The 16,449-nt window shown below is 34.6% G+C and overlaps 3 protein-coding genes across 5 annotated transcripts; all 3 read left to right on the forward strand.

Annotated features, from left to right (window-relative positions):
• The first annotated feature begins 1,578 nt into the window (after nucleotides 1–1,578).
• On the forward strand, nucleotides 1,579–4,581 carry LOC120217520. The gene is made up of 3 exons (XM_039214606.1): nucleotides 1,579–1,731; nucleotides 3,045–3,049; nucleotides 3,645–4,581. The coding sequence occupies exon 3, from the start codon at nucleotides 3,678–3,680 to the stop codon at nucleotides 4,464–4,466; it is 789 nt and encodes a 262-aa protein (XP_039070537.1). The 5' UTR covers nucleotides 1,579–1,731; nucleotides 3,045–3,049; nucleotides 3,645–3,677; the 3' UTR covers nucleotides 4,467–4,581.
• A 1,560-nt stretch (nucleotides 4,582–6,141) lies between these two features.
• LOC120217521 (molybdopterin synthase sulfur carrier subunit-like) lies at nucleotides 6,142–7,263 on the forward strand. 3 transcript variants are annotated; one of them, XM_039214607.1, is made up of 2 exons: nucleotides 6,142–6,239; nucleotides 6,817–7,263. In XM_039214607.1, the coding sequence occupies exon 2, from the start codon at nucleotides 6,863–6,865 to the stop codon at nucleotides 7,175–7,177; it is 315 nt and encodes a 104-aa protein (XP_039070538.1). In that variant the 5' UTR covers nucleotides 6,142–6,239; nucleotides 6,817–6,862; the 3' UTR covers nucleotides 7,178–7,263. The 3 variants fall into 3 exon arrangements, with proteins under 3 accessions (XP_039070538.1, XP_039070540.1, XP_039070539.1); XM_039214609.1 differs by having other exon boundaries at nucleotides 6,156–6,239; nucleotides 6,820–7,263; XM_039214608.1 differs by having other exon boundaries at nucleotides 6,167–6,239; nucleotides 6,681–7,263.
• A 3,520-nt stretch (nucleotides 7,264–10,783) lies between these two features.
• Nucleotides 10,784–16,433, forward strand: LOC120217518 (protein ENHANCED DISEASE RESISTANCE 2-like). Its single transcript, XM_039214604.1, has 21 exons — nucleotides 10,784–11,024; nucleotides 12,016–12,090; nucleotides 12,182–12,235; nucleotides 12,417–12,482; nucleotides 12,577–12,635; nucleotides 12,713–12,843; nucleotides 12,922–12,968; nucleotides 13,043–13,143; nucleotides 13,215–13,310; nucleotides 13,386–13,450; nucleotides 13,536–13,607; nucleotides 13,730–13,876; nucleotides 13,955–14,235; nucleotides 14,339–14,402; nucleotides 14,485–14,660; nucleotides 14,950–15,051; nucleotides 15,141–15,191; nucleotides 15,280–15,423; nucleotides 15,512–15,607; nucleotides 15,802–15,903; nucleotides 16,192–16,433. Exons 1-21 carry the CDS (start codon nucleotides 10,872–10,874, stop codon nucleotides 16,282–16,284), a joined length of 2,175 nt encoding a protein of 724 aa, XP_039070535.1. The 5' UTR covers nucleotides 10,784–10,871; the 3' UTR covers nucleotides 16,285–16,433.
• Nucleotides 16,434–16,449: the final 16 nt, after the last annotated feature.

Raw genomic sequence — 16,449 nt, forward strand, 5'->3', positions numbered from 1 at the left:
AGCTTGAAGAAGGTAAAAGTTGAAATTTTTCGTTTGTAGATTTACACGTATTTGTGTGATTTATTTGAAAACTAACCTCGGATTTGCACTCAGAGCTTAAAAACGTTTTAAAGTTGGATTTTGGGGCAGTCACCGCCGGCGGTGGTCGGTGACGACGGACGATGCCATTTTATGATGGTTGTTTTTAGTTCTGGCCGAAGATCATAGAGAACTTTGAGAGAGTGGAGGCTGCCAAAATGAAAAATGAATAAAATGAAATCAGGGTTTAGTTCTTAGTTATATTCAATGTTTTTGCTTCTTTGGGTAAACTATGAATTATATCTTTCCACTGTAGAGTGGCCTCGATTAGGTCCCTAATTTAGGCTTGATTTAATTAATTATGCCCTAAATAATCATGGCTTAATGTTTTTCCGTTCATGACTAATTTGCTTGGAGTGAATGTGACTTAATTAGTTCCCATGCGAAGGCTTTGTTTTTTTATGGCATGAATTAATATAATTAAAATATTGATTCTCCTTATCAAATCAAATTTGCCTAAAATCGTTGCTTAATTCTTTTAGTGCATGGTTGGTTAATTTGGAATGAAAGTGGCTTTTAATTGATTAATTAATGTGATTAAGATTCCATGGTTTGAGATGATTGTTGTAACGATTACGGTGTTGATTGAGGTAATTGAGGTGTTAATTGATCTGGTTAATTTCCGCAATTGAGTAATATTTTTTTTATAATTTGTGAATTAATTAATCAGTTTTTATATGGATAATTAGTGTTATTAAATCCATATCATTTATTTGATTTGTTTTATTTGTTTATCTATTTCTACTTTATTTTGCTTTTTTTTTAAAAAAAATTAATTTCTCTTTCTTTTGATTTATTATTTATTTATTTATTTTCTCCAACATTTTTAACTTTGTAGATAAATTCCAACTGATCAAAGGTAAATAATTTAAATTGAATGCTTTTAAATTTTAATTTAAAGTTTAAATTTTCATAATTAAGACAGCCGACAAATTACGTAGTACCGAAAGGGCGGTTCAAGGGTGCTAATCCTTCCTTGACCGTAACCGACTCCCAAACCCGACACATTTCTGGTACAACGCAGATCAGGTAAGATGGTGTCCGACCCACCTAAGTTCGTTTTAAAGTGGTCGGTGGCGACTCCAATCCATTTTCCTAAGTCGAAGCCCAATTCCGGGGCCCAACCGAAAGACGGTTGCGACAATATTAATATAAAAATTTAATTAATTAATTATATTTATATGAATAATATGAGGTGATTACAAGATAAATATTTCTTAATTATTGACAATGTATATAATTCTACAAACATAACTGTTATAATTCAAGCTTTTTAGACATTTTATATTATTATTAAAATCACTTGATGAATTATTAATAATTAAAATTAAATAACATAATTCGATTAATTAGATAATAAATTAGTATAAAAAATAAAATTATAATTAGATACCTATAGGCTATAATCAAATTCAGGGACTAAAATATGTATTAACTATGTCTTTACATGCCGTTAGTTCATTTCATTTCAGACAACGTTGTGGATTTATACAGTAAAAGAAAAATAAATAAATTCCAACAGAGCTCCACTGGTAAGGGACAGAGATAACATAATTAAAAAGAAGAGGCTTTACTCTCCAAGCTTGAAACTTTAATCTTTCTCCTTTTGATCAAAACCTGAAGATTGTTCCTTTTTTTTCTTCTAATCGTTTTGTCTGGTAAGTAAATTTCCTTCTTTTTAATTGAAGAAATTAAAGTTTTGATTTCTGGGATATTGTTATTTTCTGATGTTTTAATTTGGGTATATATTATAATGATTTTTTTAAATCTTTTGTCTCTGTAGTTCAATGGGTTGTTTTTGTTTTGGTTAAATTGCAGATATTTGTGCTTGATTATTTGATTTTTCTTCTTTTACTAAGAAAATGAACCCTAGAATTCATTGAATTATCCTGGAAATATTATGTGGAAATGATTTGATATAATTTGAAGGTTTGTTCATAGAGTCAGAAGCCACAGGAGCTTAGTGATGGGCCTTTTGAGAAATCAAATTCTGCACTTTGTGGTCAAAATTAGGTTTGGGGATTAGGGTTCTAGGGTTAAATGAATAAGGTGTGTGGTGATGATTATTGTGCAAATTTGGGATCAACTTTTTTCTAACTGTTTCTGTTTACATCACTTTTCGCTGACGACATTGTCTTAGTGGCTGAAACAAAATCTGAGTTGAATAGCAGACTGGCTACCTGGAAGACTGCTTTGGAAGAAAAAGGTTTAAGGATCAATATTGAAAAGACAGAGTATTTATGTTCAAACTTCAGTGGGAACCAAAATGATGAAAATGTAGAAGTATGCATAGAAGGACACGTTCTTCCCTCAAAGGATTGTTTCAAGTACTTAGGGTCTATGATACATAAAGATGAGGTGTAGATGATGACGTTACACACCGTATAAATGCGGGATGGCTAAAGTGGAGGGCTGCTACTGGAGTTTTGTGTGACAAGAAGGTGCCTCTAAAACTTAAGGGAAAATTTTATAGAATGACAATAAGACCAGCACTGTTGTATGGATCAGAATGTTGGGCACCCAAGAAGGATCACGTAAGGAGGATAGAGGCCGCAGAAATGAGAATGCTTCGATGGACATGTGGTAGGACTCTGTGGGATATGACGACAAACTCTGCTATTAGGATGTCCTTAGGGGTGATGTCTGTTTCCGAAAAAATGAGGGAGGGAAGACTACGGTGGTTTGGGCACGTCCTTAGGCGACTACCGTCGGATGCGGTCAGGAGGGTAGAGTCGATTACAGTCGACGGTGCCAGAAGGAAAGGACGACCAAGGCGGAAGTGGGATGACTGCTTGAGATCTGATTTGAGGGATTTAGGCCTTACCGAAGACATGACCTATGATAGGAAATTATGGAGGCTTAAGACTAGGGTAGTCGAGTAGTGTGGGTCACATCTATAGGGTGTATCATCTTTGTCTTCTTTTAAATGCATTTGTAGTTATTTCCTTGACTTTTACTTTTTTATACTTTTCTGTTATTGGTATTTATGAAAGATTAGAACTGGGCTTGCTATCGTTGTCTCATGTGTATCATTCTCATCATGTTTCCTCTGTTAATTTTAGCCGGGTCTTAGGTTTCTGTCTATATGCAGAGACTCTTTCGCAGGGATTATTTTGCAGGGATTACTCCCCATTACAGAAGCACATATGATATTAATGACTGCATATGAATACTGTTTAGCTATGTATTTATGTAATTATTTATACATGCATTGCATTTTATCTATATTTTTAATTTTCTGACTGCCGGAGGTCTTTCACGGAAGCTATTCTCAACCTGGCGTTGGGGGCAGCCTACTACCCTACCTCCCCCTTACCCCATACATATGAGAATTGTGTTTTGTTGTTGTTGTTGTTGTTGTTATACGAAATTTGGATGAGTGTCAAATATGGTATGTATCCGACACGATTTGAGTTTTTCTAAGTTTCTTCATTCAGAGGATCATACTCGTATATATGTTCGGTATGTGTTGGATATTAATATTAGACATGATCAGATAGCCTAGTTTTTCTCTTTTAAAACATCCCTTTCTTGACATGCATTTCAATTTGTGATTTTTGAAAAACTTCAGTGATGAACCGCCATTCACCTTCAACAAGATGAATGGTTTCTCCGCCGTAGATGGCTTTGTGAAGATAACTGAATCCCTAGCAGATATGATCAAGTTCGCAGCGAATGAACCATCAGTTGGACTTTTCTACATTCAACAGCACACCGAGAATGCCATTCCAAATGTAGTCCATCTCCGTGATCATGTTGTAGAGAAGTCTCATGAAGCAACATTACACACTGAGGACTTGGAAGATTCTATCACCATGGTGAGATCGATGAAGGAATGCGGTTTCCCAATTGCAGATGAGATGATTAAAGACATTAAGAGTTCGTTAACATTAATGTCCGCAAAACAACCAAAGAGAGGTTTGATCCAAAGTTCTGCTTCAAGCTTTCAGATGGGAAGAACAAACTCTTGGGGACCAATGTCATGGGGTCCCGGTTCCGGAAATGCACAGTTTGGTGGCAGTACTTATTTTTCGACTGTAATCAAGTCCGCAAAACAAAAAGCAAGCAATCTTAAGTGGTCGCAAATTGATTCCAAGGAACAGGTGGAAACCGAACCCCATAAGCCGCCTCTGCAACCAGATCCACCGTTATCGGTTGCATCTACCAGCACCAGTACAATTCCAGATACAGAAGCTGATGAGCTACCTGTATCGAGTCAAATGGCTGATGAAGTCAACGAAGAAGACAAAATGGAAGAAACCAAAGACGACATCGAACCTCCGCATCAAAAATTATCATTCTTGCCTGAAAACTATGAAGATTTCAAGGCTGACAAAGAGGCTAAATTAGAACAATGGTTGCAAGGTACTGAAGGCAAAAATGGATGAAAGCAAGGGAGGTAGTGACACAAGTGAGCTTTGGAAATACTGTTTTACTAATATGGATTGGTATGATTCACCTATGTTAGGTCCTAACTTAATTTTGTTTTGAAATACGATTGAATTGTGCAAAGATTCATTATGAGATAATATTTGTAATGTTAAAGATTCAAATTCTAAGCATAGTTTAAAAGATGTAGTGTCTCATCCCGTTAGAGGAAATAAACTATGCTTATTCTAAAATCTCAAATTGAGAGCTACAAACAATTATGAAATTCGAATTTTGACATTTGCAACACCTTTACCCTATCCCTTGTTATTACAAAACTTGTTCAAAAGTCAACCTTTGGACAATGTATAAAATCTTTTAGTTACAATCAGACCTGACTTGATCCATGAACAAATCTAGTTACAAAACCCATGTTCGATACTCATTCCTCGAACATGGGTGTGGTGGTACAACATTTGAAAGATCCACAAAATAGATGAGTTTTTCTAAATGAATATATCCGCATTGGACATATATTCTCACATGCTGCTAATCGTAGATAAGAAATCCCAATGCTGCTAATCGTTCAAGTCTCTGAGGTTATATAGTAAGCAGCAAGCATACTCGGAAATGGTTTAATGGCTGCATTGAGATCGGGGTTGATTTTCTCAGTTTGTTTGATGGGGTTGAAGTTGACCATGAACCCTATTAAAGAGCCGATGCATGTTATGCTTCACACTGTATCTTCCCGGAAAACATTAGCCATGGCAGAAAATTTTTCTCCCTCGAACCTGTTCACAACTGGCTTCATGAAATATTTAACAGTTTGGCATCATAGCCAAATTGTGATCGCAAGCTTCGCCATCAATGTTGCAGAGAAGTGATTTGGAAGATCAGGTTGGTGAGGCCGTGGCTAGGTTTTCAGGGGGGTCTGTACAAATTCTTATAAAAAGATCCTTATTTTTTTAGATATATTCGATTTTGGGTAATAATAGTGGCGTTTTTTTGAAAAACGTTCAATAAAACCGCAACAATAGTGACGTTTTATTTTTGAAAAACGTCACAATAGGTTCATCTATAGTGGTTCGCACCTCCCCAGGCACTGGTCTTCAACATGGAACGATCGATAAATGCATCCCAAAACCATTCTTGCTCCATGTATACCTAGCCATAGCGTTGTTAACTGTCCAGATATAGGATAAGTGGAAAGACAAGTTTACAGTAATGCCGATCGAGCCGAGAGCTTATCCAAATAACACAGTTCTGTAATGGTGGAGATAGAATATTTGATAGTAGCTGATACAACCACCTTTTGAAGAACCCAGACACAAAGCTCTATGCACTAGTACTAATTACGTTCACTTGATTGATTCAAACCACATCACACTTTGCCCTCCCTTTCTTTATACAATACTCACATAAGACGAGAGAAACCCAAAAAGTTGCCAATTGCAATTAAATTGAGCCACACAGAAAAGAAAAGTTTTTTTAAAAAAAATGTATCAATAATGTTATTGCTTCCTTTGTAGGACATGCACATAAAATTGGATTAAACTCATTTATCATTTGAATTGAATATTTTGATACTTGAATCTAACTTGAATAATAATTCAAATTTAATTATTACGATTTTTTTTAATTGTTAGTTTCAATTCGAATATTATCGTCACGCTTTTTATTATCTGTACTCTCATTTATTCACCGAAGAAGTTCTATATTTTATCCCTCTCCTCCTCCGGTGCCCGACCCAGCTCTTTCTTTCCTTCAATTTCCCGACGCGCCAGTAAAGCAAGGTAAAATCTTGAAAACCTAAACTTAATTTGAGGATTAATTTCTACTTCGGTTCATGGGATTCTTAGTTTTGACTCGCTGTGTTATCTGGTACTCTGCTACAAATTGATTTTCTCTTTTCGATTCTACTGCTTGTTACTCTTGTCACTTTCAACCCGTTAATTCAGATTTCTGATCTTTAATGTTCATCTGATTTATGTAATTGTAATTTCTGTTCTAGTGTTTCATGATTCCTCGTTTCTAGTAGATATTAATGCTGTACTCGAGCATTTGAATCGATTGTTGGGTGCATGAACCATGCTCAAGCATGTTATTATCGTCAATTGATTTGAAAACAGACAGCAGAGAAGCCGAAATCGGGGAAATATTGATGCGTTTTGACCTAATTTGAATCTCTGATCTGACGTGTTCAACTGATTTATGTACTTGTAATCATGTTCTAGAATTACATGAATCAAGGTTACTAGCTGAACTTCAGTATCTGGTCTACGAACCGTGCTCAAAGAACTAGATTCGAATTCGCCATTCCTCAAATCAAAATCGGATACTGATGGTGGTTCGAAACTTCTGATGTATCAGCAGGTTCAGTTTGTGATAAATTGAGTGCTGCCTTCCATTTGATAACATGATGGAGGTGAAAACTAAGGAAGATAATCTTCCCGCCGCCACAACGGTCGGCAAAGACGGATCGTCTATTCAGATAAAGGTGCTGTTCTTCGCCAAAGCTCGAGATTTAACCGGGTTGACAGAGCTATCGGTGGAGGTTCCATCCGGTAGTACTGCACAAGATTGTCTAAACAAGCTTGTTTCGAAGTTCCCAAACTTGGACGAGATTCGCCACTGCATTGTTCTTGCTCTCAACGAGGAATATACAACTGATTCGGCTGTTGTTAAAGACAAAGATGAATTGGCCATTATTCCTCCTATAAGCGGCGGGTAAGCAGTTTCTGTTTCATGTTTTCAAAGGCACTCGAAGAATAAAAACACAAACTTCAACTGTATAATGTTTGGTGGAGCACTTCAATCTGCAATATTTCGAGTCTTTGTGTTAACGTTTTCGATGTTACTGTAATCTATGTTACTTGGATGTTCGTTTTCTTTAAAATATTTATGTTATTTGAACTCGTGTGTGAGTGTTTAGATATGAGAATGTGGCCAACATAAATATGTGTTGCTAAAACTCTTTTATAAACTTCAAATCCGATTAAATCTTAAATCATAAACGATTGTTTTCTATTGAACCCTGTTCTCCTTTCGACGGAACCCTAATCCCCAAGTCTTTTGAAGTCCCTTTCAACACTGAATTTTAGATCATTGTTGAAATTCATTCGTTTTCGTCATCGTCGATTTCAGTTGGACTTGGACCCGATCTTTATACATATATGACCCCTAAATTAGTTCATTTTGACAGTGATATCTAGATAGATTAAGATAAAATCATTTAAGAGAGGGTCTTTTTTACACGACGACTACCATGGCGAGTAATGGTCGGATTATGAAAATATGAAGATTATGACGGATGTTCATATTTTTCTTATAAAGGAGAGAGAGGCAAAGAATTTAAATATTAACAAAGAATATATATTTTACTTTTTTGTCATGTTAATAATTATAAATACTCGGAGTATCACATAAGTGATATTTGTTGATCGTTAATCAACTAACGATCACGTAAGCTTTTTCATAAAAATGATCAAATTAAAAATAAAACAAACATTAAGAATGAATTTGACCTCTAAACATAAAAGATAAATTTGTTGCTAATATATCTCACAATAATAATTTAAAAAAAATTAAAGAAGGAAATCAATCGGGTGAGTTGCCAATTAAGATAAGTTCTTCCTCTTTTCCTTTACTAGCTTTGCAATGAGCCTCACAATCATTGAAGCATCCTCTTTTGACAGCAGTTTTTTCCTCCATGCAAACAGGCATGCAGTTCTTCACACAATCAGCAAGTTTTTGACTTGAACAAATTCCACCCATTAAAATTATGCCAAAAATCACTATTACTGTCATATTTTTCTCGGAGGCCATCTCTTTTTCTTTATTGAATTTTCAATGCTTTCCCCCTTTTTTGGATTGATTTCTGATACAATATATAAAAACGTTTGGGGTTAAAGTGTTTGAATAAGCTCGAATTAAGGCATTTTCGGTGTAAAAATAGTAAAAATTGGAGGAAAAAAGAGAGAGATTTGACTGAAAATATTTAATTTTTAGAAAGTGTTCTTTCCCTCCATACATTTAATTACTAAAATTAGATTTAAAAATAAGATCTTATGATCCGATAAATAATTAAATAGATTTAAGTATATGTTCTAAATTTAAGAAGGAAGAAACAATCTTCTAAATTTATAATTAATATGACTTTTTATTTATTTATAGGATTTGAATATTGAATGTAAATAATAACTTTGTCGCCGTATTATATTATCTTTGACGTATTATATATTTATTATAGCCACATAAAATGGACTTAAATCTAAATAAAGCTCAAGAGAGGCCTAAGAGCTCATACGAACTTAACCCTCTATAAAGCTCAAGAGCTCATATGCTACGTAGCACACAATGGTTTTATCTTTCTTTTAGCGAGATAAGGTTATACATAGTTGATGGAGTTGGATGTGAGTTCCAAAATCTTTCTCGAACTCGAAATTTAATAATTAAAAGAAAGTGATTTTGAAGAATAAAAATTAAGCATCGAAATTTAAAAGAAGTTGGATTTTAGTATTAATGGAGTTGTGTTTAGTGAGAGATACGATGGTTTCTAAGGACGGATGAACGATTTTATATTAAGAGAACAAATTTATAAAATTTTAGGAATAAACAAACCTAGAAAATACAAAAATAATATCTAAAATATATAGATTATCCCAAAAGAATTAAAATATATAGGAATTTAAAAATTTTAGGGAACGATTAACCCCACTCGTCCCTCTCAAGTCCATCTCTAGCGGTGTTAGTTCATGTTTTTTTATTTTATTTATTTTATTTTATATTCGAAAGTTGGTATGTCATTGTTATGGAGTTTTAGACGTTGGTCCTAGGGTTTTGTTATTGTTTTGTGAAGTTTTAAATATGATTTTGTGGAGTATTCTTCTTCTTCCCTCTAAGTAAGACTAAGATTACATATATAATTTGTCAATAAAAATTGTAAATAAATATTTACCTTACGAAAAAAAATCTAATATTAATTGAAGTATAATGGTAAAGTCTTAAACAACTTTGATTCTTATGTAATATTTGTTGAAATGCTGTTGATTGATTAAGAATTATTCTTTAAATGAACACTTGTTGAAGTAAAACTCACCTTCGTTATCTCCAATATTGCTAACAAAATTTATATAAAAATGTTAGTCTTTCAAAATTGAATAATTCGGATCATGACTATGATAATACTTATTAAGAATTTGAGAGAGAGAAAAGAATAAAAAATGAGATCAACATGAAATAGATAACATGCAAAAAAAACGATCTTTAACGCAATTTAATTTCGCCTACCTTTACAAATGAGAGAAACAATAATTTATTAGTAACATAAAGATCACAAATAGAGACAAAACTATGTATATGGATAAATTGTACTTAAACCTTCAAGTTTTAGTTTATTTTGATTTTTCCCCTTTTATTTTTTATTGTTAATTTTATTTTATCTCTTGAACTAAAATCCTGAGTCCGTCTCTTATCACAAAGAGCATAAATATCTATATATTTTTTTATTTTCTAAATTTTAATACATTCAAATATTTAGTGATTCTCAAAGTAATTTCTCAATATCCTTACAAAATTATATTTAACCGAAGATCACGTTGACACATTGAATACATGCAGTAATAGATGCTAAATGATGATGCACACGACCTCCTAAGTCACGAAATTAAAATTATATTCAATCCAATTTAATCCGACTCACATTTATCTTTATGAGTAATTGGCATTACTGTTTGTGATCTCGTTCCTGAAGAATGATTGATAGAGGTTGGATTGATAGGTTTTTATTAAATTATTTTAAAGTAAAATGAGAATCAAATCGATAAGATTCTTAAATATTAAATATTTATTAAATTATTTTGAATTAGGATAAAATTGATTGAATGCATAAAGTTTATGATTAAAATTGTCATTATTTTAAAAATTATATAAATAGAATTATAACAGAATAAACAAAATTTTATCAATTATGGCTTATTTAAAATTACCTACTAATCATATTTTTAAAATATAATAAAGTTAGTAAGATGATGCATTAAGCTCGAATTAATATGTCGATAATCATATTCTAATAATTGTGAAGAGATCTGTTAACATTCTAAAAATAGAGTTTCAACATTGTAGGGAAAACTCGGAAATAAAACTAACAAACCAGGCGGAAACTAATGATATAAAAAAGATTGAATTGCTCGCAGATTTCAGAAGCCCCTCTGGTTTTCTCCCAATTTGATTCTCTGATTCCATTTATTGGGATCAGAGGATCATCTTCCCCAAATTCTTCATTCAAAAATTCAAAATAAAATAAAATAAAATAAATGGAAAGAAAATAATTGCCATGCAATAAAAGTTCTTCATTGAAGTTGAAGAACCGACTTCTTGAAGATTATATTCTTTTAATTTTTTGGTTTTTTTAGTGATTTAAAGCAATGGGTGTTTCTCAGAATCAAGCAACAATGGAGGGTTGGTTATATACAATACGTTCTAATCGTATTGGCTTACAGTTCTCTCGCAAACGTTACTTCATTCTTCGTAACAATGTTCTCAAGAGCTATAAAGAAATCCCCAATTATGAGAAACAGGTAACCTTTTTTTTAAAGAAAAAATTGTTCCCTTTTATTGTTCATTTTTATTTATTATGTTATGTTCTTGGTTTTATGAGAATCATGGTTTTCATGGATTGACTGAGGCAAATGCATGTGAATTTGATTAATTGTTTTTACACAACGTAGCAACATGATGTTCATTTGATCATGTTTATACAATTGCATGTACGCATATGTTTGTATGTCTGCGTGTATAACTTTCTGGATTTCAACTTTAAGTGATTGGTTTTGAAAACCAAGTTGAACCCAATGTTCATTTGATCATATTTATACATATACATATACATATATGTTTGTAAATATAATTTTCTGGGTTTCTTGTTTGTTTAAATGGTTGGTTTTTTGTTATCATAGCCAATATTTCTATTAATGGTTTTTCTTATTATCAAAGTTTCATTCTAGTAGTTGGAAAAGAAGAAGAAAATCGGATTTTTATATGTCATGGCTGGTTTTTTGGTGACCATATGAATCTAATTTTCATCCTGTTACTGGTTTTTTGGTGATCACTGATGGAGTTGTAATAAGGTAGATGGCTTTGAGTTCATTTGGTAACTGAATTTAGGACCTTTCTCTTTAATTCTTTCCGTTATCATGACCTGAACAAATTAAATAAATAATAAATATCAGTAATAAATAATCGTGTCGTACGTCTTAGAAGCGATTCATTTTGTTTGAAGTGTCCACTCCGGCACTTGTTTCCGACACTTGAATCCAAACAACATAGCTATAACAAAGGATTCATGGATGAAGGAGCAGAAAGTTTCCAGATAACATAGTGAAATGATTAATGCTCAATTTCAAGTACCACTGCCTAACATTTTTCACCACAATCGTGATTATGTAACTTCCTATATAGATTAACTAGACTTCTATAATTTAAATGCTATAAATCTACCAATTACGGTCCCATTTAGTTAGTAACAGCAATTGTATCAAAGTGTAATAACCCGAAACCGTTCTTGTGCAGGAGTCTGTTCGAAGTGCTGTAATCAATTCGAGCATTCGGGTTACGGACAATGGAAGGGCGAGCATTAACAGAAAGGTATGATTAGTATTTTTCCAGGATAAATGATGTTTCCTTTCTATGCTGCAATGTCGATATTTAACGCATATGATATGTTCACCACATGCAGGTTTGCTTCGTTTTCACCCTTTACAGTACTTCAGATGATAAGGATCAGCTTAAGGCAAGTAAAACTATGAACTGTGTCGATTTTCATGTCGAACATATTGTTTATGTTACTCCGGTTCTTCATTTTTCTTTAAGTAACCATATTCAAAAGCTCCGGCTCCGTATCAGACATTCACAATCGAGTACAAGTAACATATTTTATTAGCAAGCAATTCTCTAATATCAAAACATTACAGTTAGGTGCAACTAGTTCAGAGGAAGCAGCAAGGTGGATTCATTGCTTGAAGGATGCTGCATTAACGGTATACCACAATTAACTTAAAATTTGACTTCAATGGTTATTCTCAGAATCTCAGGATGAAAGCCTTATCTTATAATATACAATGTTTTCTTTAGGATTCTCCATGTCGTTCAAAGAATGTCTCGCCTTCTCCTAAGATATGGTCATCTTTGAGGTAATTACAGTTGATAATCTCCTGATTTGTTCTGAAATGCTAGTTTGCGTTAATGATTGATATTCCTGTACGAACAGATCGGTTAATCCGAAGAACACAATCAACAAAGTCTCTGTCCATTGGCCATTCCACTCATCCGTTAATGCCGATTCAATGACATCCGATGTTGTTGCACCCTCACCTTGGAAGATATTTGGTTGTCAGAATGGTACGGATTTAAGTTCATAATCACATTTTCATGTTCACAAGCGCGATGCATCGTTGACGAAATATGTCGTTAACGCAGGGTTACGGCTTTTCAAAGAAGCGAAAGACGTGAGTTCTCGTGGAAGGGTAGGTTGCTCTCGGACATTATTCATGAATGTTGTACTCGTTTTTGTTTGGCTGAAGAAACTTCTTGTTCTCAGCGTTTGGATGATATTCCGGCAATAATGGCTGTCGGTGTGGTCGATGGGACCTCAGAGGCCATTTTCCGTGTGATCATGTCTCTTGGCCCTTCAAGATCAGAGTAAGATTGCTACAAATCTAATTTCCATTATATGTATATATGAACCAGATGTTAACCCGACTGTCTTGCAGATGGGATTTCTGCCTCTATTACGGCAGCGTCGTCGAGCACCTCGACGGTCATACCGATATCATTCACAAGAAGTTGCATAGTGATTGGCTACCATGGTTAGATTCCATTTCTATGCCTTCTTGGAACATAATTTCACATTTTCAATTTCGAATTGATCACAGTTGTTACAGGGGAATGAAACGAAGAGATTTATTACTTCAACGCTATTGGAGACGAGAAGATGATGGAACATATGGTACTATATCCTAAACAAAACACATGAAGTATTCGAAATGTTCGTTTCGAGCTTTAACATATCTGTTTTGTTGTTGTTATTGCAGTGATTCTTTACCACTCTGCATCTCACAAGAAGCGTCCACCTAAAAACGGCTATGTCCGTGCTCATCTAAAAAGTAATGTATACTTCACATTAGGAACTTAAAAGTTTTCCAATCGAACCTATGGAGACTTCATTTGGATGATAAAACATGACTGTAATTATCTGGTTTTAACGTTTTCTCTGACGATTACATAGGTGGGGGGTATGTTATCTCTCCGGTGAACAATGGAAAACAGTCACTTGTGAAGCACATGCTTGCTATCGATTGGAAGTTCTGGAAAATATATCTCCGAACACCGACCACTAGATCGTGGACAATTCGTATGCTCGAGAGAGTTGCAGGTACACCTCTAATTGATCCCGCTAGTTTTCCTTTTTTCATTGGTGTAAAAATGTTTTATTGCACTTTCGAATTCGCAGCCTTACGAGAGCTGTTCAAAGCGAAACAAGGAAACTATTTTCCTGAATGCTTGTCTATGGAGTGGACAAGTGATAAACATTTGGCTCAAACAAAAAAAGAGGATGTTAAGATTGAGGACGATGCTCTAACAGATGACAAGGCGGAGAAAACAACGCCCGGGCACGTAAGTCTATTAGGCCTCAACGAAGAAGCGGATGAGTTCTTTGATGTTCCTGAAGCAGATGAATTCACAGACTACGATCGCTTGGACAGTGAGTGGTCTCCTGGACCAAGTTCTCCGGTACTTTCTTGATCCCCAATATTAAGTTTTCAGTTTCCCGATTCATACCGAGTTCGAACAGTTCGTTAACTGTTTTTTTATTTCATCATAATCGAACATGCAGAGCAAATCACTGCCGAAATTAACATCAGCAAGCCATCTAGTGAGAAAATTGCAGAATTTTGCAAGTGAGTTCGACTAGACTAACCAAAGTTGAGTTAATGGATCAAATGCATCTTAGATGTTTCTAAACTATTATTCATGCTGCAGATCAAAAGAAGGGTTACACGGAGTATCAAGAGGTGGCTCGGGACGACGGCAGAGTCTTCTCCTACGGAACCTCTCTCCAAAAGGACCCGACGTGTACTTTACCATGCAGTTGGTCAGCCGGCGACCCTTCTTCGTTTTTGATACGTGGTAAAACTTACCTGCAAGACAACAGAAAGGTATTCATTCACGTACATATCATATGCCACCAAGAATGCATATATACATCCATGCATGCATCTGTCCAGCTCTTCATTTTTTCTTGAAGTACAATGTTCGATACATATTTAGACACGAGTATGAAGATATGACCCTCTTCGCCTCCAAATACATGAAAATTCTTGGAAAACATTGAACATATCCATGTCAACACATATTAGTATTCGATACTAGTACTCGAATCTGAGTAACATAGCTAGAAAGTTGGCTTGTTCTGTCTTCATTCTGAACTTGTACTCTTCGTGGTAGATCAAGGCAAATGGAACGCTGATGCAAATGGTTGGGGCAGACTGGTTAATATCCGACAAACGAGAAGATGATCTGGGCAACCGAGTCGGTGGCATCGTTCAGGTCGGTTTATTTCCCGATTTCTAATGCCCGATTTCATGTTATTAAACATCTATGATGGAAATAAGCTTCGTTGAAATATTTTCATGCAGAAATACGCAGAACGTGGTGGACCAGAGTTTTTCTTTATCATCAACATGCAGGTTCGTTCGATTTTTACATTTTTTTTCAATTACTTAGTACGGTTTTTATCTACAATCATATTGTATGCTCCCGTTCATTATGCATCAGATTCCCGGATCGCCGACGTATACACTAGCACTGTACTACATGATAAAAACCCCCATTGAAGATCACCCATTGCTGTGCAAGTTTGTCAATGGAGATGATGTCTATAGAAACACGAGATTTAAGCTCATACCATATATTTCTAAGGTATGCAAAACTTCAAATTTAAGCTTTCAAGTCTCCTATATTCCCCTTGGGGTTTTACTCTGTTTTAATGAATAATCTTCTTCTCCAGGGATCATGGATAGTCAAACAAAGTGTTGGAAAGAAAGCTTGCTTACTTGGTCAAGCTCTCGATACTCGATACTTTCGTGGAAAAAATTACTTGGAGGTGAATTTCCGAATCGGCAAATCCTCGAATCAAGTACAATAGAACATGAATGATGATTGTGTTATTGTCTTAGTTGCTGATATGTTATTGCAAATTATTGTACTCTGTAAAAACTGATGCATTTTTTCCGTTCTTTTCTGTTTTCTTAAGTCTTCGATTTGTTATTACCGTACTGAAACACATTTAAATTTCAGGCAGAAATCGATATCGGGTCTTCTACGGTGGCACGGGGCGTAGCTAATCTTGTTCTCGGATATCTGAACAATTTGGTTGTAGAAATGGCGTTCATAATACAGGTAAGGCTTCTCTGGCCGAAGTTTCCTCCATATCTGAGAATGTGAACTTTACTTGAGTAGCAAGCAACGAAAGAACAATGAGATAATTAGTTCGCAGATTGCTATTATTCTGATTAATTTATTTCTCTGTTGCTTCGACTCATTGTTTTCTCATGAAATTTAACACTCACTCAAGTTCGAGTAACATAGACGAGTGTCGAGTAACATAGACTTGTTTGATTGCATTGATTACACACTCGAATCCGAGTAACAGATTTGTTTGATGGTGTTGATCACGAACTTCTTCAGGGTAATACACAGGAGGAGTTACCGGAATCCCTACTTGGAACATGCCGGCTTAATCATCTCGATCTATCAAAGGCTCACGTTGCGTTGCCATGATTAATCAAGAGGTTGAATCGAACACGAACCATTGTATAAATTCTTTTAAATTTTGATTTACCTTACCATTCAATCAAATTGAAAGTGAAAATATGAATCCATTGGTTTGATTGTTTAGTAGGGTTTATATAATTCGTTCCATGTATTTTAAGCCTTGTAATGTAA

The sequence above is a fragment of the Hibiscus syriacus genome, unplaced genomic scaffold (genome assembly GCF_006381635.1).
Source record: "Hibiscus syriacus cultivar Baekdansim isolate YM2019G1 unplaced genomic scaffold, ASM638163v2 tig00110187_pilon, whole genome shotgun sequence".
Classification (NCBI taxonomy): domain Eukaryota; kingdom Viridiplantae; phylum Streptophyta; class Magnoliopsida; order Malvales; family Malvaceae; genus Hibiscus; species Hibiscus syriacus.